The sequence below is a fragment of the Pseudophryne corroboree genome, chromosome 2, assembly GCF_028390025.1.
Source record: "Pseudophryne corroboree isolate aPseCor3 chromosome 2, aPseCor3.hap2, whole genome shotgun sequence".
In the NCBI taxonomy this organism is placed as follows: Eukaryota; Metazoa; Chordata; class Amphibia; order Anura; family Myobatrachidae; genus Pseudophryne; species Pseudophryne corroboree.
This window is the reverse complement of record NC_086445.1, coordinates 571,485,670-571,508,890: the sequence shown is the minus strand read 5'-3', so window position 1 is coordinate 571,508,890 and position 23,221 is coordinate 571,485,670. Positions and strand designations below refer to the sequence as shown.

Genomic DNA, 23,221 nt, shown 5'->3' with positions numbered 1-23,221 from the left:
CTTTTGAGACGGGCAAAAGCCGCTTTAGCCTCACAAGACCAGTGAGCAACATCCGCCCCTTTCTTAGTGAGTGCCACCAAGGGCGCCACTATAGACGAAAATCCAGCGATAAATCGTCTATAAAAATTCGCAAAGCCCAGGAAACGCTGAAGCGCCTTCAAACTAGTGGGCTGCACCCAATCCAGGACTGCCTGTACCTTGGAACCCTCCATTTGGAAACCTTCTGGGGAGATAATATATCCTAGAAATGCGATTTGCTGAACTTCAAATTCGCACTTCTCCAGCTTCGCCCCAAGCCGGTGGTCTCTGAGTTTCTGGAGGACTAAGCGTACATGCTTCCGATGTTCCTCCAGGGAATGGGAGAAGATTAGGATGTCATCTAAGTATACAACTAAGAATCTATCCAAATATTCCCTGAGCACATCATTCATGAAATCCTGGAAGACTGCCGGGGCATTACAGAGCCCAAAAGGCATCACCAAATATTCATAATGCCCTGAGTGGGTATTAAAGGCAGTCTTCCATTCATCCCCCTCTCTTATTCGGATTAGATTGTACGCACCGCGTAGGTCAATCTTAGAAAAAATGGTGGCAGTACGAAGCTGGTCAAACAAGACCGAAATGAGAGGCAGTGGGTATGAGTTTTTAATCGTGATACGGTTCAATTCCCTGAAGTCGATGCAGGGTCGCAACGAACCGTCCTTTTTACCCACGAAGAAGAACCCCGACCCAACTGGAGACTGTGAAGGTCTGATAAATCCCTTAACCAAGTTCTCCTGAATGTACTCTGCCATAGCCTGAGTCTCAGGACGTGACAGGGAGTACAACCTGCTCTTGGGAAGCTTAGCATTTGGCAACAAATCAATGGCACAGTCATAGGGGCGATGGGGAGGTAGTACCTCTGCAACTTTTTTGGAGAACACGTCCGCAAAATCTGCATAACACCCTGGCAATCCTGGCAAACTTAGCTGCGAGAGCCTGACTGGAAGGCTCAAGCAACTCCTGAAACAATCAGTACCCCAACTAAGAATCTCCCCAGAGACCCAGTCAAATTGAGGATTGTGGGCCCTTAACCAGGGTAACCCCAACACCAATGGGGCAAAAGTACAGACAGTCACATAAAAGGACAATTTTTCAGAGTGTGTGGCTCCAATAAACAAAGAAATCTGGCTAGTGCAAGAGGTAATTTTACCTTGGGATAATGGTTCCCCGTTTAACCCACAAATCTCAATTTCCGATGCCAAGGGTACTAAGGGAACAGAGTGTTTCAGGGCGAATTGGCGGTCCATAAAAACCCCGTCGGCCCCACTGTCCACAAAGGCCTCAGTCTTGACAGTTTGACCGAGGATCTTCAAGGTCACCAGAATGATAAAAGTCTTCTTGGGAAATTCTGACTTCTGGCCTGACAGGATATTTCCCATCACCCTCAGGCCCTGAAGTTTTCCGTCTTTTCTGGGCATGATACTACCACATGACCTTTATTCCCACAGTACAAACACAACCCCTGCTGTCTCCTCCGCGTCTTCTCACGCGAGGAGAGGCGGGTAGCCCCAATTTGCATAGGCTCCTCGGAAAATTCCTCAGAGTCTGAGGTTCCCTTGGGAAGGAAGGAAATCTCAGTCCCCCTTTCAAGCCTACGCTCTCTCAGCCGTCTATCCACCCGGATGGATAACTGCATGAGCTGATCCAAGCTATCAGGCAAGGGATATTGTACCAGTTGGTCCTTTATCTGGTTAGAAAGACCTCTTCGGTACTGGTGTCTCAGGGCTGGGTCATTCCACTGGGTATCATGGGCCAACCTCCGAAACTCCGTACAGTAAACCTCAACTGGCCTTCGCCCTTGCTTAAGGATCGAAATCTGAGCCTCGGCTGAGGCCGTCTTGTCAGGGTCATCATACAACATGCCCAGTGCCGTAAAAAAAGCATCAACACTTTTAAGCGACGGACAGTCAGGCTGCAACCCATATGCCCAGACCTGTGGGTCTCCTTGTAGCAAGGAAATCACTATGCCCACCCGCTGAATCTCCGACCCAGAAGACTGAGGCCTAAGCCGGAAGTATAGCTTGCAGCTCTCCTTGAAACAAAAGAACTGCGAGCGATCTCCAGAAAAACGATCCGGGAGATTTACTTTCGGCTCCTTAACCCCTGCAGGTGCTGCTGCTGCGGGAGCTCCGCCAGCAGCCTGCGAGGTGTGCATTTTAATGGACAAATCATTAAATTGTCGAGTCAGGACCTGCACCTGATCGACCACCTGTTGCAAAGTATTTTGAGGGGTATGCTCCATATTCCCACAAAATTTCAACAGGAGTATTGGGCTGCTGAATATGTTATGCACACCAGTGCCTGCAGGAAAGTACTGGTGTCAGAACTGTTATGCACTCCAGTGCCTGCAGGAATGTACTGGTGTTTGAACTGTTATGCAAAACAAATGGACTCACAGACAGACTGGGGAATATGACATAACGTACACAGAAGGTGATAGGGTAACAAAATACACACAAGGTGAACAGAGAAGCCCAGAGGCTAAGGAACTGGGTATCTCCCTTGTATTAGAACTGCCCAGATGGGAAAAGCAAGATGTTGTGTTTTAATACGTAGAGAACCCGAAATGCTGTTGCTAAGGGCAACAGCAAAACCCTAAAGGGTTACCAACGGGTGTGGCAGTAAACTCCTTGGTCAGAGATGGAATGATAGACACAAGGAGAGTCTCCACAATCCTAATTCTCACTTGCAGTGCACAGGTTCAGCTTACTGCCACTAAACTGACCCCTGACACCTAGCACAGTGAGACAGGATTAGACAGGCAAGTCTTAGAATACAGCCGCAAACTTGCTAAGTTCACAGAGTAGTAACAGAACCCCAGCAAGCTAAACGACTGACTCCAGTCTTACTGCTAGGTCTGGATTTGCAGAGTGTAATACCAAATCCCCAGGCCTATTTGCAGTAAGCAACAAACAAATACAAAGCTACACAGTACTGGTTAACTTTCAGGAACTGACTAACCAACAAAGATTCAGCAGCATCTGCTTACCCTGAGAAGAGGCGTTATAAAGCAGGTGCTGTCCACGCCCCACTCAGACCTCACAGACTGTGAGCACAAAAACCAGCACCGGATCCCCTGCCGTGCACAGAGCCTATAACCACTGCACAGCAAAAGACCCGAACCGGAGTATCAGCTGCGCTCAGGTTACTCCGCTAGCACTTGTCTCCCGGTTGCCATGACGACGTGGCAGCACAGGGCAGGAGACCCTAACACAGCGTTATAGTGTATCACTCCGTGGGACATTCTCTGCGTTACAGTGTATCTCTTAGTGGGACACCTCCTGTGCTTCCAATGTACCATGATATCCCTAAGTGGAATGCCTCCCATTCTTCCAGAGTTACACTGAATCCTAAATTCTCATTTATTTCTTCAACATCGCTCTCAAGTTCTTCATTCTTCTGTGTGCCTCACCATCGTTCTCAAATCCTCATTCAAACATCGCTCTCAAGTTCTTCATTCTTCTGTGTGCCTCACCATCGTTCTCAAATCCTCATTCAAACATCGCTCACAAGTTCTTCATTCTTCTGTGTGCTTCACCATCGTTCTCAAATCCTCATTTTTTTCTTCAGCATCGCTCACAAGTTCTTCATTCTTCTGTGTGCTTCACCATTGTTCACAAATCCTCATTCATTTCTTCAAACATCGCTCACAAGTTCTTCATTCTTCTGTGTACTTCAACATCGTTCTCAAATTCTCATTCATTTCTTCAACATCGCTCACAAGTTCTTCATTCTTCTGTGTGCTACAACAACGTTCTCAAATTCTCATTCATTTCTTCAGCATCACCCCCAAGCCTTGGCCACAACTAATTCTTTAGCATTACACACCAGTTACTACGGCAAGTTCTGCATGAGGAAAACCTACATCCGGCCATCCCTGCTCCGGCCCAGCTGTGGTTCCTCTTTCCGATCATCGGAAGAACCCCCGAGTTCTCAACACTCCCAACCCAGGTCAGTGACACCGACTCGCTGTTCGTTCTATATGATCCCAATAAAATTGGGTGTCCTGCTTCAAAGCAGACAATTGCATGCTGGATCAGGCTTACTATCCAGCATGCTTATTCCACGGCAGGTTTGCCGGTTCCAAAATCTGTACAGGCCTACTCTACTAGGTCGGTGGGTTCTTCCTGGGCGGCTGCCCAGGGTGTCTCAGCTTTACAGCTCTGACGAGCAGCTACTTGGTCTGGTTCAACACGTTTGCTAAGTTCTACAAGTTCAATACCCTGGCCTCTGAGTACCTTCAGTTTGGTCAATCAGTTCTGCAGGAGCCTCAGCACTCTCCCACCCGGTTTGGGAGCCTTGGTACATCCCCATGGTACTAAATGGAACCCCAGTATCCTCTAGGACGTAAGAGAAAATAGGATTTTAATTATCTACCGGTAAATCCTTTTCTCATAGTCCGTAGAGGATACTGGGCACCCGCCCGGTGCTTCGTTCTTCCTGCACTGTTACTTGGTTAAGTATTGTTGGTTCAGCTGTTGCTGTTCCTGTTTAAAGTTGGGTTAGCATAGCTTTCCTCTGTTTTGTATGTGCTGGTTCAGAATCTCACCACTATCTTATCTATCCTTCTCTCAAAGTATGTCCGTCTCCTCGGGCACAGTTTACTAGACTGAGTCTGGTAGGAGGGGCATAGAGGGAGGAGCCAGCCTACACTATCAAATTCTTAAAGTGCCCATGGCTCCTAGTGGACCCGTCTATACCTCAAGGTACTAATGTGGACCCCATCATCCTCTACGGAATACGAGAAAAGGATTTACCGGTAGGTAATTAAAATCCTATTATTCAATCTATCTTAGATTATTTAAAGAAATTAGAAAGTTGCAAAGTGGATATAAAGTATCATAAGGGAATAGCAATACAAGGATAATATGCCTAACAATGCAGTTGTATTATTTGTATACTGAATTATGCCTAAAACTTGCTACCATTATAATGTCATCATAAACTAAAATCACAGTTAAGGTGCATCCACACGGAGCGATTCTGCAAAAAGGACGATTTTGACTTTGCGATTTCCCTTGAACTTCCTGGAGCCCAGAACCTCCAATATTGACTATACACATGGTGCAATTTTGGCTATGTACAGTTTTGACTATACTAGAAACTAGATTGTACACTTTCTAGTCAAAATTGCCATGCCTGCACAGTCTATTTTTTCTTGTGATACCGACCCCGCGGGAGTGCGTATCAGTATCGGAAGCTGTGTACACGCGGTGTGTTTTCTTACAATTTTGACTATGAAGCAAAACTTAAGAGGACCTAAGATTAGAATTAAGAGTGAGCTCAGCTGGCTGCCCAGTATTTGCGTGCTACATGCAGATATAGGCAGCATTTTCACAGCATGTCAGAGGCCGCAAATTAATCCCTTTAATCACAACATGGCTTCTCAAGCTGCAAATTTGCACTCTTGCTGGATTTAATCTTAACTCACAAATGTTTACACCAAGACTCAGATACCTGCCTATACCTCCTGAGAAGCATATCTGGGGATGTGTCCAAATTTCATTAGTTCATTAGATCTCAAGGGGTTGTCTACACTTACATGAACACACCCTTACAGTGCTCAGCTTAGCCTCACTTGACTACTTTAGAAAAAGCATTTCAGGTAGATTGTGAAAGCAACACCTATAAGTGCGGTACATCTGAGAGGCATGTCATAATAATGACTTACGTACAAATGTAGATCTAATTATTGATGAAAAGATGCTGATAACTTTAGCTTGCTCATGCATTGTGTTATACAAGTGGTTCCATATAAGTGGCCACGAGAACTTAACTGGCATGGTCAGATTTTATGCGACTGCGCCGTCCCACCCTGTCGCCCCGTTTTTGATGAGGAGATCCATTCTGAAGATGTGCAGACTATAATGTTTAAATATTTAGAAAAATACTTTTTAACCTTTATCAGATAAAATAAATTAAAAAAAAACAACAATGTTATTAACAGTTTTGAAGGGAAAAATCGTCAGTTAAGTGGTTAAAAATGAATTCTAAATAGTCTGACTAAAGGCATAATAGCTTCAATCTAGATCTCCCTCTAGTGACTAAAACGGCAATTGAACTGGTACAAACTGCTTAGGAAAAAGATACTGAATTACAAAATGATAATCAAAGTGCATAATACAGCAGAGACTGTTTTCACTTCAGCATAAGGTTCCAGCCAGTAGCATTGGAGGGACACGAATTTACACCAAATACAGTAAATGTTTCCTCTTATAATGTTTCTAATTCTTCTCTAATGAAGCTGCATCTTGCTAATACCCCTTTCACATCGCCAAAATAACCCGGGTTATTACTGGGTTGTTGCCGGTTCGACCTGAGTCGAGGTGCAGTGTGAAAGCGCCAAAGTGAATAACCCGGGTCGAGCAACCCTGCATTTCAACCCGGGTTAAAAGAAGGGTTAATCATGGGTCGGACCTGGGTCGCTGTGCAGTGTGAAAGCCTCTGACCTGGCATATTCAACCAGTGTCTCATAAAAAGTTGCTGATTGGCTGTTTATGTGTCTGCTCAGAGCAGTCCCCAGCCCCTCCTTTTATTTCCATTGCAAACTCATCTATGTGAGCCAGAAAAGTCCATTTTAAATCAGATGGGTAACCCGGGTTCAGTGTAAAAAGCACCAACCCGGGAATAACCCAGGTTGAAACTGCAATGTGAAAGGGTCTGCAGCTGCTCGGACCTGGGTTGGACCCAGGTTTAAAAGACGGGTCAAACCTGGGTTTGCAATGTGAAAGTTGTATTGTAAACGCTTTTAAAGCACAGTAAGGGTTAAAAGCTCATAACCAAAAAAAAGATAAACATTTTCAGCTAGCTTTTCATTACTTATACATATTGTATTATTTTAATAATTTTTGAAATGAGGTATCCCATCGACTTCCTAGTGAAAAACACATTTCTCTAGGCCTAATGACATAAAGCCCCTGGCCCTGCCTGCTACAGCAATCAGCTTACTCTCCACCCTGAGAACATTCCTGGGAGAATGTAAAAGTTGTAAAATTAGAAAAGGAAAAAAGAAGACTCTTGTTGGGAAGCACTCATATACAGATAATATTGTACGACTAAATGTCAAAAAATAGCTAGCTAAAATACAAGGTTTTTATTAATTCTCACTAAAAATGATTATTGGGGAGTTCAAATAGGCGCCAATATATGTTTAAATAGTGACATTGCGAAAATATGGGGAATAATGTATAAATTACGAGGTGCCAATACCTAATTCTGGCCGAGATGGGTATATCTATGATTTGGTTGATATTTGTACCCCAACTGTGAGTCAGTCTGTGATTATAGGTTGCTCATTTGTTGAAAATATGACCGTCATTTGTAAACTGCTATATATCCCAATTGGGAATTTTGATCCTAGCAGATGGTTGAATCATAGGTCATGACCGAGACGTAAGATAATGCTCTATAATAGTGACAGATGGGTGGCAAATATTTGCAGTACCAGGGTGTTCCTTAGTAGTCTCCTATCCAAGTACTTAACCCGGCCCTCCACTGCTTGGCTTCCAAGATCAGATGAGATTGGGCATCTCCAGCGGGGTATGACCGCAGACCTTATGCTCACCCTTGTCACGCTGTGTCCAAAATTGGGCACAGATAAGAGCCGATTAATGTTATCATATGAGCCACAGATTTGAAAGAAACACAGCTGATTTGATGTGGAAAAAAGGGGGGATTTCTTATCACAGATGATAAGGTATACTAAAGGATTAAGTACCCATCTAATTTGTCAGGGCTTAAGTAGTCGCAGTATAAGTAGAAAACGACCTATATATTGCACAGTTATCACATGCATGTAAATCAGAGATTAGATAGTGGTATTATTATTCTCATGCAATAAAAGGGAACCTCCAAATTTGGTCTCCAAAGCCACAATGAATGCGTAATTACACTATAAATTGTGAAAATCAACTGAGCAGTGAAACCCACAACTCTCAAATACCAATCACGAAATATCAACTGAGTTGACACAATATGTATATCATATGATACAAGCAAAACATAAATAAATACTGAAATTTTTTTTTGCAGTGTAAAGAAAAAGAGAGAAGGGGTTTTTGTTTTTGTTTTAAATGGGGTCCAAAGTTTAACAGATGTATCCACATCTGCTTTTTTGATGTGCGCACCACGTGACCATGAGGTATTTTCAGTATTTATTTATGTTTTGCTTGTATCATATGATATACATATTGTGTCAACTCAGTTGATATTTCGTGATTGGTATTTGAGAGTTGTGGGTTTCACTGCTCAGTTGATTTTCACAATTTATAGTGTAATTACGCATGCATATTGTGGCTTTGGAGACCAAATTTGGAGGTTCCCTTTTATTGCATGAGAATAATAATACCACTATCTAATCTCTGATTTACATGCATGTGATAACTGTGCAATATATAGGTCGTTTTCTACTTATACTGCGACTACTTAAGCCCTGACAAATTAGATGGGTACTTAATCCTTTAGTATACCTTATCATCTGTGATAAGAAATCCCCCCTTTTTTCCACATCAAATCAGCTGTGTTTCTTTCAAATCTGTGGCTCATATGATAACATTAATCGGCTCTTATCTGTGCCCAATTTTGGACACAGCGTGACAAGGGTGAGCATAAGGTCTGCGGTCATACCCCGCTGGAGATGCCCAATCTCATCTGATCTTGGAAGCCAAGCAGTGGAGGGCCGGGTTAAGTACTTGGATAGGAGACTACTAAGGAACACCCTGGTACTGCAAATATTTGCCACCCATCTGTCACTATTATAGAGCATTATCTTACGTCTCGGTCATGACCTATGATTCAACCATCTGCTAGGATCAAAATTCCCAATTGGGATATATAGCAGTTTACAAATGACGGTCATATTTTCAACAAATGAGCAACCTATAATCACAGACTGACTCACAGTTGGGGTACAAATATCAACCAAATCATAGATATACCCATCTCGGCCAGAATTAGGTATTGGCACCTCGTAATTTATACATTATTCCCCATATTTTCGCAATGTCACTATTTAAACATATATTGGCGCCTATTTGAACTCCCCAATAATCATTTTTAGTGAGAATTAATAAAAACCTTGTATTTTAGCTAGCTATTTTTTGACATTTAGTCGTACAATATTATCTGTATATGAGTGCTTCCCAACAAGAGTCTTCTTTTTTCCTTTTCTAATTTTACATCGTGTTTAACTGACTCGGGGGAGCACCACTGATGGGTAGTCTTTTGATACAAAAAGGAATGTGTTACCTTATGTATCAGCTCCCCAAAATAAGGATTTGAACCTTAAAATTTATTATCAGTTTTTACAGATAATTATCATTATACATATACACCACAAGACCAGTGCGGTTTCCAATCTCTTTGTTTCTCAAGAATGTAAAAGTTGGCAAGTATGATAATGGGAGAAACAATGGTCTGGATGTAGGGGGAAATGTACACTTACAGAGCAAACTTACAGTACTCTTACTGATTGTTATCTACTCTTCTGCCTGAAGAATGGTTATAGTATAGTCTTTAGCAGGTGTATTTCTATTAAAACAGTAATGTGCAACATTTTTTGTGAGTGAAATGGCTGAGAGAAGTCTGCTACACTTTGTTTTTCTTTTAATAGTTCTGGAAAAGATTCGTAGCGCAGTGGGCAGCTCCCAGCTCCTGATGTCTCAAAAAGTTCAACAGTTTTTCCGACTTTGCCAGCAAAACATGGTAAGTGATCTGCTATGCACCAGACTATGCTCAGTTTCTGAATTCACTAACACTAATTTCCCTTTCTCAGATCACAACCTTATCACTTGCTTGCTCTCCTCCATTTCTACAAACTCAATGTCCTCCAATCCTCCTCAAACCCACATAAATATTAACTCTATTAATTTTCAAGAACTTTCCACCTCTTTGCAACAACTGCTCTAACCTATTTCTGCATTCACCTCTCCTGAGATGGCTGTATCACACCTGAACTAGACTCTAGAAATAGCCCTTGATGAAGTGGCTCCAGCTACCCATCACACTCCGTATAGGCCTAGATGTCAACCGTGGCACTCTAAATTAACAAGACACCTACAAAAACTCTTATGTAAAGTTGAACGTCAGTGGTGTAAATATCGGATTTCAAGCTACTTCCTCACATATTAGACTATCACTCCTATCGTAATGCCCTGGACACTGCCAAACAAACATTTCCGAACTATCATCTGTACTCAAGTCTCTAACCCCACATGACTTTGTAACACATTTAAATCACTTATCAACCCTCCATCACCCAACCCACCAGCCACTATCAAGGCGTAATATCTTGCTTCCTACTTAAGGACAAGATTGATAAGATCCAAGACTAAATGGTATGCTCTTCCTCAGCCAGTGACCTGCTCAATTCCCTATCTGAACCCTCTGGCACCTTCTCTACATTTGATTCCACAAATGAAGGTGAAGTATCAACACTCTTCTTATCTTTCTACTCTACCACCTCTCCCCTTGATCCTATACCTTCACGAATTAGCAAAGCTCTGTGTCCTGTGCTCATCCCAACCTTAACTAAAATCTGGGATCTCTCTCTCTACTGGTATCTTTCCATCACTGTTCAAGCGTGCAATGATTACTCCCATCCTGAAAAAAACTAAATTCTAACCTCTCTCAAACTACTGTCCCATTTCTCGGCTCCCATGCCCTTTCAAGCTACTGGAGAGTCTTGCCTAGACTCACCTCACACACTTTCTTAACTAACACAACTTATTGGACCCACTTCAGTCAGGCTTTCCTTCCCAACACTCCACATGGTCTAAAGGCCATTACTCACTTCTTATTCTTCTTTGACACAGTTGACCACTCTCTTCTCATATAAACACTGCAATCCCTAGGTTTTAATGGCACAGCCCTTTCTCAGTTCCTAGCCTACCTATCTAATCGCTCTTTCAGTGTCCGCTTCTCTGAATCAACTTCCTTTTCACTACCTCTTTTAGTTGGAGTACTGCAAGGCTCAGTCTTAGGTCCTCTGCTTTTCTTAATCTATACCACGTCTCTTGGCAAACTAATCTGCGCTTTTGGATTTCCGTGTCATCTGTACGCGGATGATACTCTATTGCACCTATCCTCCCCAGATTTGTCACCATCTGTATTGGTCCGTGTCACTGAATGTCTTTCTGACGTTTCATCTTGGTTGTTATCTCGCCACCTCAAACTTAATATTTTCAAAACAGAATTAATTATATTTCCACTGGCCATTAGTAGTTACCAACCTGATATCTTTATCACTGTTGATAATTCGACAATCAATTTCTACCCCACAAGCTCGCTGCCTAAGTGTCATCCTTGACTCTGAACTGTTCTTTGTTCCCCACATTCAATCTGTCTCCAAATCATGTTACATGCATCTAAAAAACATATCCAAAATACGACCATACCTTACACAAGACACTGAAAAAACTCTAATCCATGCTCTCATTATCTCCCACATTGATTATTGTAATAGTCTACTTACTAGTCTTACCACTACGAGACTCTCACCACTACAATCCACTCTGATTGCAGCTGCGAGGCTAATCTTCCTCACTAGATGTTCATCATCTGCAGATCCACTCTGTCAATGCTTCCACTGGTTATCTGTATTCTACCGTATTCAATATAAAATACTGTTACTCACATGCAAGGCTATTAACCAAACTACTGTACACCAACATACATCTCTTCGCTTATCTCAAAATATCTCCCAGCTCCACATATTTGCTCTTCACAAGATCTATGTCTCTCATCCAAACTCATTATTCACTCTCATTCACAATTACAGGACTTTTTAAGGGCTGCACCCACTCTCTGGAATGCCCTACCATGCACAATAAAACTCTCCTCTAGTCTCCAAACTTTGAAGCGTTCCCTGAAAACTCACCTCTTTAGGCAACCTTATCAAATTCCAGAACTGTTCACATAACCTTCAAAACTTTCCTATCCAATTATATCCCCACTGCGCAGTACACACATATCTTCACATATTTTCTCTTTCTTCACTTTTTCTTACTCCTGACCTCGGTACATCAGTGCTGTGTGGCCATATCATTCAGCCCACCAAGAACCCTGGTGGACTGCAAAAACACACTGGTGGCAGAAGCAGAGGAATTCTGGATTGCACAGTGGGAACAGAAGCACAGAAATTAAAAAAGAAATACTAATTCACTATAAAACATAACTTTAAGTTGCAGTTGTTATCACTTATCAAATTTATCGAATATTCAATAAGCAAACTTTTTGCAACTGAGTTTGTACAGTAAGTTAATTTCAGAATACTGAACCAGCCCAAATTTATTGTGTCCTAAACATTAACATTTCGTTTTGCTCATATTTTTTTTTTATCAATAATTTATTATTAAAGTTTTGTTCCATTAACCACGGAAGGGGGGAAGGATACAGAAAGAAAAAGGAAAGGAAGGGGAGGGGGGAAGGAGTCTATTAACAAATCATCTTAGTATAACAACTGTACATTTAAATAATAGCGATACATCATACAGTTCTTACATACAGGTCATTGAAACAATGTAAAACATAACCATTGAGGCTAAAATAGTTAGAATGTAACTTTTTACTCAGAAAAATCAATCTGCTTCCAATAGGAGCTTATTGTCGAGAACTTGTACCAACTAAACCATTTTACCAATGGGGAATCTGACTTGAAAGAATAGGGTAACCCCAAAGTTTCCATCTGGAAAGCGTAATTAATTTTTCAAATAATTTTGAGCAACGAAAGAGACTAATTCCTCCACTCCTGCGCAATTGCAGCTCTAGTGGCAATAAAAATATGTCCTGGAACATATTGGTCAGAACTTGAAAGATCCGTTGGGTAGCTATGAAATAAAGCTAAAGAGGGTGACTCTTGAAGGCTAATATGGAAAACTTTACACGCAAAAGTAAAAACCTTTCTCCATAATGGTCGAATTTTAGGGCATGTCCAAAAAATGCAAAAAGTATCACCAATCTCATGACAATTTTTCCAACAAAATTTTGATTGAGTTAGCCAAATTTTATGAAGTTTGGCTGGGGTGAAATATAATCTGTGTAATAATTTAAAATGCATTTCTAAATGATTATTGCATTTGCAGAGACTATGAGCTGTGTGGTAAATCGACTCCCATTGCTGACCTGATAGAGTACAATGCAAATCTGTTTCCCATTTTCTTTGAGCAGGTGATTTATCTTCCGAATGATCACCCTATGCTATAGTATACCAAAATCTGATTGAACCTTTGGAATTACCCATCGTAGTTTTAGCTAAAATATCAGAGGGGGGGGGGAGTAAAAACAGACCAAAAGATCGAAACATGCTATAGATCCAATGGGTGATCCGGTTATGTGTAAATAGTTCTTTAAGGGGGAGATTGTATTGGCTTTGTAGGGACAAAAAGAGGTGATTGAAGATCCATCTACCACATCTTGCTTATATTTCTTAACATTCTGGATCAATAACTCATTACGGTTATTTCCTCCAAACCATTGCTCAAGATCCCATTTATATTCTAAAACAAGGATTCATATTATTCAGTTTAATTAAAACCTTATATATGAGATATGTTAAAAATCGGACTTGGTTGGAGAAAAGAAAGATATTAAATTGATTCTGTGTGAATCTAATTTCCCATCAACCCTGATTATAATCCATCAGTTTAAGTGTGTTAAACCTGTACTATTTGTATCAGACAGAGCCTTAGTTCTACAGCCACCTTTGCCACCACAGGAATTCCTTGCAAAGCAGTCACTTTGCTGCGGCGATACGGCTCAAATATTTTATTCAGATTTATAGAAAGGTTGCCTCACAACGTCTTTCAGAATGTCATTTTTTTTGTCATAAATACCTAATTCACACTAGAGCAGTGGTTTCCAAACTCTGTTCTCAAGGCACACAAACAGTCAAGGTTTTAAGGATATCCATGCTTAAGCACAGGTCTTAATTAGTACCACAGTCAGATTAATTATACTTTCTACTATCTGGATATTTTTAGAACCTGAACCGTTAGGGTGCTTTGTGGACCGAGTTTTGGAAACCCTGGACTAGAACTTCATGTCCATACACAGAGGACAGCATTAGAAAATATTGCTAAGCTTCACAATTATACACTTCTTTACTTGCTCTTCAGGACCCTTCCTCATTTCCTTTGCCCACTTCTCAAGACCTGGCTGGTTTCTGGGATCTTCTCCAACTTTCCTTTGAGGATGTGGGTATGAAGTTTGCAGAGTTGCAGCAACTGAAGGACAATGGGTGGAAATTATTGGAATGCAAGGTACTGTATGGTCAATTGCACAATAAGAATTCATTCTAAGAAACAAGCAAATATATGAATACACCATTGATTTCTCACATGTTGGCTTTACGTTGATAAATATGTGACAATTTTAATAGGAAATACTGTATACTTAATGATCTACTGAAAACTAAAAAGTATTGCTGTCTTAAGTGATTGCAGTCTAACATCTTGTCTAGTCTGAATGCTTCCTCAGAGCCAGTTTTCTAAATTCCTCCATTTTTCATAGCATAATTATGTAGATTATAGTTTAGGTTGTAAGACGGTATTTCCAATTAGCAGTTCTTTGAAGCTTTACAAAATACGTTGAATATTTATTGCACTTATCTTCTGTCGTACATATGTATTGAATGACACTAATCCACAAGGTAAAGTAGACCTATATACCCTCACTAAGATACATGTCCTATTTGTCCATGTGTGTCATGCTTGGTAAGACAACTGAGGTCTGGCATTGATAACAATGAGATCTGCTCAGCACATGTGTTGTCAAAGCTCAGCATAGCGGAAATAAACAAATATTGATAGAAATTAATTGCCTCTTAAAGTGTGGATCTCTTTTCCCTGATTATTGCAGCTGCAGATACTGTACATCACATACACCTAACATGAGAGCTGTGAATACTGTTGTTTTCTATAGACATTTAGCAGTGTGTAGTGCAAATAAAGTCTAGTACAGAGTTTCTGAAAGGCCACCATTACAGTCCAGGTTTTAAGGATATCCAGACCTGAGCACATGTGACTTAATTAGTACATCAGTCAATTTGATTCAACAATCTGGACTCCTTAAAACCTGGACTTTAAGGGCGGAGTTTGGGAAATTCTAGTCTATATAAAATTCACTCACCACAACTATACGTACAAAGTAGAATTTCCTTACTATTGTCTCCTTTTCAGGAGGAGAAGAAGCTTCCTCCTCCTATACCAAAGAAGCCGCTCCGTCAGAAGGTACATCCTGTCAAAGACCGTTCTTTGGATTCTGTTGACCGCCAGAGACAAGAGGCCAGGAAGAGGCTACTGGCAGCCAAGCGGGCTGCCTCATACCGGCACAACTCTGCCACAGAGAGTGCTGACAGCATAGAGATTTACATCCCTGAAGCCCAGACCCGACTGTGAAGAGGACAATGTACACTAACCTTTTGTACGCGCTGTATATAATAATATACATATATACATAGAGAATATTTAGAGATTATTCTAAAAAAAAAAAAAAAAAGAAAAAACACTGAAAAAATGACCACAGCTGTGTAATCCTGGGGAGGCCCTTCTGATCCAAGCCAAACTACCCCTTCATCATAAAACCCTCCCCTTCAAAGGGCAGAGCTAGTTAACCAATCAGTGCTGTCTCCATTGGTGAGGCTGGGGAAAATAGCTTAGAACTCCAGCCTCACCTCACCCTCTATCCTAAAACTCATATGTAGCTTGAAAAATGGACATGCTGCATTGTGTAGCAGTACTGAGTATGACCACAAGTAAACACTGTGTCAAAGTCTTTTTGTAGCTCCCTTTAGAGCTAAGTTTTAATGCACCCTAATAGGAGGCGTTCAATGCCTATAGGCCCTAAGAAACCAAACTAGAAGAGATATTTTGAATAATTTTTATTTGTCTTGGAAAATACTATTTTTTAGATATATGGAAATACTCTGTATTGACCTGCAATGCAGTGTGTTCTATTTGTGCTAGGTAGTGTTTAATTGCTCTGTGTGCTATGTAGTAGTCCATGCATGTTTGGGAATACAGGTATCTCACTACAGTGGGGAAAGCATATACACGGGTAGGACATAAAGGCAAGTTTTAATAAGGATTATCATTTTATAATTTCTTAGTTATAAATCTGAGGACTAACATTCAATTTACTGTAAGGGTGTACCAACTATAACTTGTTACCATATCAGTTTCAGGAAGCTATCCTTTTGCTTTTAAAATTAGTTACTGCAGATTTGCAAAGTTTTCTGCGGAGATTAGTTAAACTTTAAATATGTTTATTATATATAGATATATAAAGTATTTTTAGCACAGACATTTTTTTCCCTTGGGATGGATTAGTATAGAAGTTAGAGTGCTAGTTTCCAGAGTCATGCTCACAACATTATGACCTTCTATACATGATCTTTACAGTGGACTTGTTATGACCATGCATACAGTATTATAGAATGAGGACTATCCAGACATGTAAGAGAAGGGCTACAATTCCATTGGAAATCAAATTGGCCCCACAAAATACGAGACAGGTGTGAGAAATAAAGCAGGATAAATTCTTACTTTTTGATGATATATTTTTAACACCCCCATTTAATATATATGTTAACATATCCACCATTAAGAAAAATAGGTATGGGAAAACTTCATTTAGAATACAGATAATATACGCTGTAGTTGTCTACATTATGGCTGAAATTGTGGGAGTGTGTCTGGAAATGCTGTATTGTTGTATTTGGTACTACAGTATGAATCAAATATTCTGTAAAAAGGTTTCCCTAGCCCGATATTACTTATGAAACTGGGAATTCCAAGGCTGAACATGATGTAGGCCTGCATTCTCTGGATGTAATAGGGCATCATAGCATGCTTGCCTACATTTTTGGACCTCTGAGAGGAGGTGCAGTGGACAAGTTTGGGCGGGTGCCACAATAGATTTAGTGTCATAATAGCCCAGCCTTCATCTGCACAATGATGCAATTTATGTAATCGTGCAGTATATGTCATCAGGCCCCGCCCCACTGATGCACAATGACGCAAGTTGCATGCGCTCTTGCACCAGAGGTGGGAGTCAGTAAGTAGGGTCCTACGACCTAGCCCATCATTGTGCAGTTTGGGACATGGCAGTTATGGCGCATTGTAGTGATTCATTCTTCTATACTGTGAAGATGAAAGTGTAAAAGCCCATGAAAGGATGTCCATGTGAACTTAGATAAGTAGATTGTGCAGTCTATAATAATTAATAAAGGATTAAGCATTATTATGGGGGAGGGGATGTTTTAGACTGGGTAGAACGTGAGGGGTGATTATTGTCCAAGGGTTGAGAAACACTTTAAATTAATAATTGTCTACTCTTCATACAGATCCTGGCCTTTTACCTGTGACAGTTCCCACTTATTTTACAATTGCAGTAACCTTGGTCTCCATTAACTAATTGCTGAGATACCAGTAAATTCATAAAACACATATAAGTGGAGTAAGAATGGAAGTTGCTTTGCAGACAATATGGGTCATGTTGGAGAATCTGCATATGTTATAGTGCTCAACAGTCCTAATTTGAGAGGACTGTTTTTCATCCAGATTATCCAGATTTAGTTTGTATTTGGGTGGGGCTGGGATGTATCCAATGTTTGATATCCATTCAGTGGTGCACATACCAGAGCAGCATTAATGAAATGTTTTCCCAGCAGGAAGAGTGAAGCACTAAGCATGTTTATCAGGCGCTCTCTCAACAGGATGTGGCCAATGCTCCCTTTTAGCTGTGTCCCAATTCAGAATTTCACAATGGCAAATACCACTAAGTGTGCATGAACAAATTGCAGGGGGGGGGGGGGGGGGGTTTCACAGATTTTTGCCTTCCTGTGTCTTTTATGGTAAATATAACTCATGAAGGAAACCAGTTTTAAGTATTTGCATATTCCTTGTAATGTACTCAGTAACAAAAGAAAAATCCTTTTTATAATACGTATTTCCAGATGAAACTTCTATTTAAAGTCAGCCTTAGAGTTTCCTCTGTGCAGTGAGATTTTACTTGTTTAATATTACATATGTTTTAACATTAAGTATTAAACATTTTATTACATTTGAAGTTACAACTGTAGCATATAATTCATTTATCACCACTCAATGTAAACTCCAACCTGGAATTTACTATTTGAGTCTGATTCTGAGTAGGATTCACAAATGTCTGAATGCAGCCATATCTCACAATATTCAGCAAACTGCACATGTGTTCATACCGATATAGGTAACTTAGAACAGCTAAGAGTGATTCCCCAATGGCTGAATGCATATCACTGGGTTGGCATCTGGCAGCGACAGGGCTCCTGCATGCAAAAGTAACCTCCCGTGGGTGTGCAGTCAGAGTAGCGATCTATTCTGAGTTGTGTGTATGGAGGTTTTTCAGTCACATCTGTGGTGTAGGACTGGGGAGGTGCTGTAGCATAGGTGCGTACGAGCGGATATTTCCATAGGACATCTGAATGCATTACGTTGTTACTCAGAAATTAATCAGGCCCAAATTGTGCATTTTTCTATGTCTAGGTTAGGGTTGCCAATTTTTCAGCCCAGCCCCCATAACTCACCCTCATCGGGTGGGTCCTCTTGCTGCGGTGCGTGGCAGTACCGGCAGTGAGCTCCGTGCGGCGGGCGGCAGGCTGTGCAGCGTGACCTCTGACGTCACGTCATGCTGCGCAGTGCGCACAGCCAGGGGCAGGGGAGCTCTGCAAGGGGAGTCGGGCAGCGTCTGAGTCTCCTGAGGACGCTGAACGCTGAAAAACAAAGGGGTTGGCTTCCAATCCCGGGATTGAATCTTGGCCAATTTTTGTCCAAAATCCCAGGAGCCCACTGATCCCGATCCTGGGATTGGCCACCATAGTCTAAGTGTCAGTGTCTGTTGTTTAGTTAGAAAAGCAGCTCTCCAATGGCATGGTAACCTGCTGTGGAGAGGTGATAGAGCCAGCGCTTGGTGGACTTATTTAGTTACAAAAAAACACTTCCTTCATTTCATTTATAGTATTCAGCTCATATAACCACACTGTTTAATATTAAAATCAATGTTAAATAACATTATGACTTATGCTGTAAGAAAACAACCCCATAGGTATCACTGAAATGTGTTATTTGCCAAAGACACATGTATAACTGCATGGACACTAACAGCCATTTGCAATGATTTCATTTTATGAGGGCATTGTGTTCAAGTAGTGTGTCAGATGGTGGTGCATGTGATGATGGATTGAAGTGTACCGATTCAGCAGCACTGTTTGCCTTATTTTACACAGGTACCTAAATTGTAATAGGTGCACATCAGCAACAATAATATTCTTAATTGTATAACTGATTTGTGCATCCCAGTTATGCACATTATTTATTATTAAAAAAAAGAAAAATCACAGGTTGCAACTAAACCACCTGTTTTATAGCTTTTTCTGGGTACAGGCAAAAGTGGTGAAAAACATGTTCTGTAGCTTATGGCAGGGTGCTTAGTTACGTTAATTAATTAATTAATTAATTAATATTATACCCTGGTAGTTCAAATGACAACATAATAAATCATTGTAACAGTGAATGAAGTTTCTCAGTCTGGCCTTTGAACTATCCTAATCATAGAAAAAGATGTGTTGATACAGGAAATGGCAGCCATTACTGTTGAGCAGATATTAATCTTAATTATTTTAAAGGTGTTCTTTCAAATGACATATATATGGCATTAGATATTTATAGGTGATGCCCAAATATATTTACAAGCTGCCTTTAATGATAAAATATAAAAGAAAAATATATATATCAATGGTTTTTTGTTTTGTTTTTTAAACTGGCATATGTATTTTGTAATTGTCTGCATTCTGACGTGTTACACATTTTGTTCTCTGAGACAAATCTATTCCACTGTTTTGTGTGATACGAGGGAATACCCGTTTTTGTTTCTTTAATTTAAGAACACTTTAGCTGATATCATTCATGATCACTGTGATCTCTATAATATACTGCCAAAATCTTGTTTTAATGGTATACAGGAAACAGCTACCATGACAGAACTGATGCACTTTGTGGCTTGTGATGTTTGGGGAGTACTAAATGTGAAACACGTCATAAAGCTGCAGGCTTTTTCAGGTGAAGGCAACAAATGAGGAGCTTTCAGGGACTTGTGTTTCAGCAATTACTGTTCTTTGCGGGCACACTACTTCCCTAAACATGTGATCGTAAAAGTAGTATACTTTTTTTTTTTAAGCAGTAATTGCTTTTAATATAGAGTGCACCATTTTTTGCCTGTTGACATGTTTCACAAGCAAAGATTTGGTTGATATAGTAGTAACATGGTATATACTCAAGGAGTTGCCGTTGGATAAAAACTGGAGCACAAGTAGAAAAATCCATAGTGACAATTATTAATTCTACATTAGATGCTTAGTCCATTCTCATATGCGGCAGTAGAGAATATACAGTACAGATGTTTTGGTTTCGGAAAAAAAATGATTTAAAAGGAAAGTTCTTTCTGAAGTCTATAGATCTATAGTTAAGAGTAGCTTTGTAATATGGATTTACATGCAAGCCCTCTTTTATGTGTCCACTTCTAAGTAAATAGCAATCAAAGCTGCTGAAGATAGTATAAGCCAGTTGCATGTGTAATGATACATAACAGAATATAGGGTTTGGACCATGGGCAAAGTGCATCTGTGTACCATAGTCACATATGTGCCATATATTCATATTCATGAAGGCTGACCTAACCTCTAACAGAACACTTTATGCTGTATCCCAGAGACGTTTTATACAGAATAGCTATCGGTGCCTCATCTACACCTGTATTACTTTATAAATGACTTATATACTATATCCTTTTTACTGCTCCTGTAGGAAACATTATATGATAGTAGTTGTATCCCATGCTAATTTGCACCTTGAATATGGTTGCACGCACGCTTATCACTATATAATAAAAATGCTGATATTTTCTAGTTTACTATCTGCAACTCATTATTATATATATTATTGCTATTATTATGATTGGAAGTATTTATAGAATTATATAATTCATGTATTCTTAATGTCTACTTTCTTCTGATCTTTTTATGCATTGTTTTATAAACCTCTGGATTTTGCTCCCCCCTAACTGTTTAAATATGTAGACAATATAATTACTTTCTTTCCTCACTTTGCTACCCAAGGCCCTTTCTATAGCTCTATTATGCTCAGTAAGTACCTATATTGCTGAACTATGTGCAAACCTTGTGCTGTCATTTTTAGGCCTTTTTTAGTTCTCTCTCTCTCTCTCTCTCTCTCTCTCTATATATATATATATATATGTATATATATATATATATATATATATATATATACACACACACACACATACGTATACACACATTTATCTGAAGGTGGTGTGGCTGATCTCAATGCACAGTTTCTTACTGCCCTTCCACAATTGATATTTCTAGATCTATTGTAATGAACCACCATCAAAAACGGGTTCTGTTTCGGATCCCGGCAGTCAGAATACTGACGCCGGGATCCTGACCACCAGAATGCCAGCTGCGTTCGCTACGCTGCGGGCTCGGTGGCTCGCGCAGTTTCTATTCCCATTCCATGGGTGTCGTGGATGTCGTAGCTGTGGCGCTGCTGCCTGCATTCTGGCAGTCGGGATCCCGGCGTCGGTATTCTGACCGCCAGGATCCTGACTACATCCCTCAAAAACACTGAGAAGAAAGGGCCTAAATCATATACATGTCTGATATATACTTTGATGTTTGATGTCATTGCATACAATAAAAGTTCAGCTTGTCTCAAGGACCGTGTATAACTTACAGTTCTAAGAGTCCAGATATGGGATTCAACAGTTGTATATCAAGCCAGCATATATCGGATAAGCCTATGATCATGAAATTGGATGTATAAGTTTTACAATTTTAACTTTAATAAATTGTAAATTAAATATTTCACATGGCGTATGATCTATATTTTAATTACCTCCCAACTTTTGGTCCCCTCAGATAGGGACCATCGTGCACCAGAAAGGGGGCGTGACCTTAGCTGGGTGAGAATGGCCGCATGGCTTGACTCTATTATCAGCATTTTGGAGGCTTGCCCAGCACTCCCCGAGCAGCTGGGCAGCCCCCAGTTCACATCCTTGCACTGTTTAGTTGCCGTGCACGTACGCATGACATCTGTTCAGGGATTACTCGCTGCTTTGCAGAGCAGAGAAGTGGGTGAACAAAGGCTCTCCCACAGTGGCGCATCAAGAGAGGCGGAGGCCCATGTGCAGTCTCAGTCCAGACCCCATCCTGTCTAGTCAGCAGGGTAATAGACTCTGGGCACCAGGGTCACTAGGAGATGTAAGTGACATTCCAGAGTCTAGTGTGCATGTGCAGGTCTCTGGGAAAATGGCACGGTGGGCATTTTCTCAGTGATTTTCCTAATGCGCGTGCGCAAAATGCCGGGAAAATGGTCACCGCACCATTTTCTTAGTGGTTTCTGCAGTGCTGTTGCTGCCGACGCGGAACTCCGGTGGGTACGTATAGAAAAATGGATGCAGTATGTGTGGTGTGGGGCCCCCTGTACCCCAGGAGCCTCTGTGCATCGCACTCACTGCAACTATTATAGATACAGCAGTGCTCCCCAACCCTTCCTCCCACCAGCGGGATATTGTGGCCCATGGGTGGGCCAAAGGGGCAGTGTCCGAATAAGCGGGACTGTCCCAATGGAAACAGGACAGTTGGGAGGTATGTAATTGTTTTGACTAACTTTACAATTAATATGGAGTATAAATGAAGAGGTTTTTAGCACATATTTGGCATCACATCAAGGTGAAGCCCATCAGATGCAACCCTAACACTGGTAATACAAACAGATTATATCACTTTATCAAGAGTTTTCTATAATAGTGCCCTCTTATCTGTATACACCAATGCAGGTCTTGTGCTGATTAAGAAGGGAAGCACTGTGTATTCGGAGTAGCCCCATCACCTCTAGATATACATGCACACATCACATTTTATAGTTCACTATATATATTTACTGCTTCAGAATTGATATATTTACTACATTATATAGCGATTACTTGTTTTTCTGGTTTTACAATTTTGTATAGATCTCGTTGATTGGGGATTTCAAAGGAAGCTGCTTAATTTTGTGCATATCACTGTATATATCATCTATTGTGAAATAAGTGCCAAATTTATATATGTGTATATATATATATATAT

At 40.6% G+C, this 23,221-nt stretch overlaps 1 protein-coding gene and 2 pseudogenes across 4 annotated transcripts in view; 2 read left to right on the top strand and 1 right to left on the bottom strand.

Annotated features, from left to right (window-relative positions):
• The window catches only part of DLGAP3 (DLG associated protein 3), an 856,617-nt gene extending 838,785 nt beyond the window's left edge, over positions 1-17,832 (top strand). For all 4 annotated transcript variants that reach the window (XM_063954417.1, XM_063954415.1, XM_063954413.1 and 1 more), the window contains 3 exons: positions 9,653-9,744; positions 14,154-14,297; positions 15,216-17,832. In XM_063954417.1, coding sequence (XP_063810487.1) covers positions 9,653-9,744; positions 14,154-14,297; positions 15,216-15,434 — 455 coding nt within the window. In that variant the 3' untranslated portion in view covers positions 15,435-17,832. The remainder of the gene's footprint in view (positions 1-9,652; positions 9,745-14,153; positions 14,298-15,215) is intronic.
• Positions 7,475-7,595, bottom strand: LOC135051771 (5S ribosomal RNA; annotated as a pseudogene).
• On the top strand, positions 8,654-8,774 carry LOC135051770 (5S ribosomal RNA; annotated as a pseudogene).
• Positions 17,833-23,221: the final 5,389 nt, after the last annotated feature.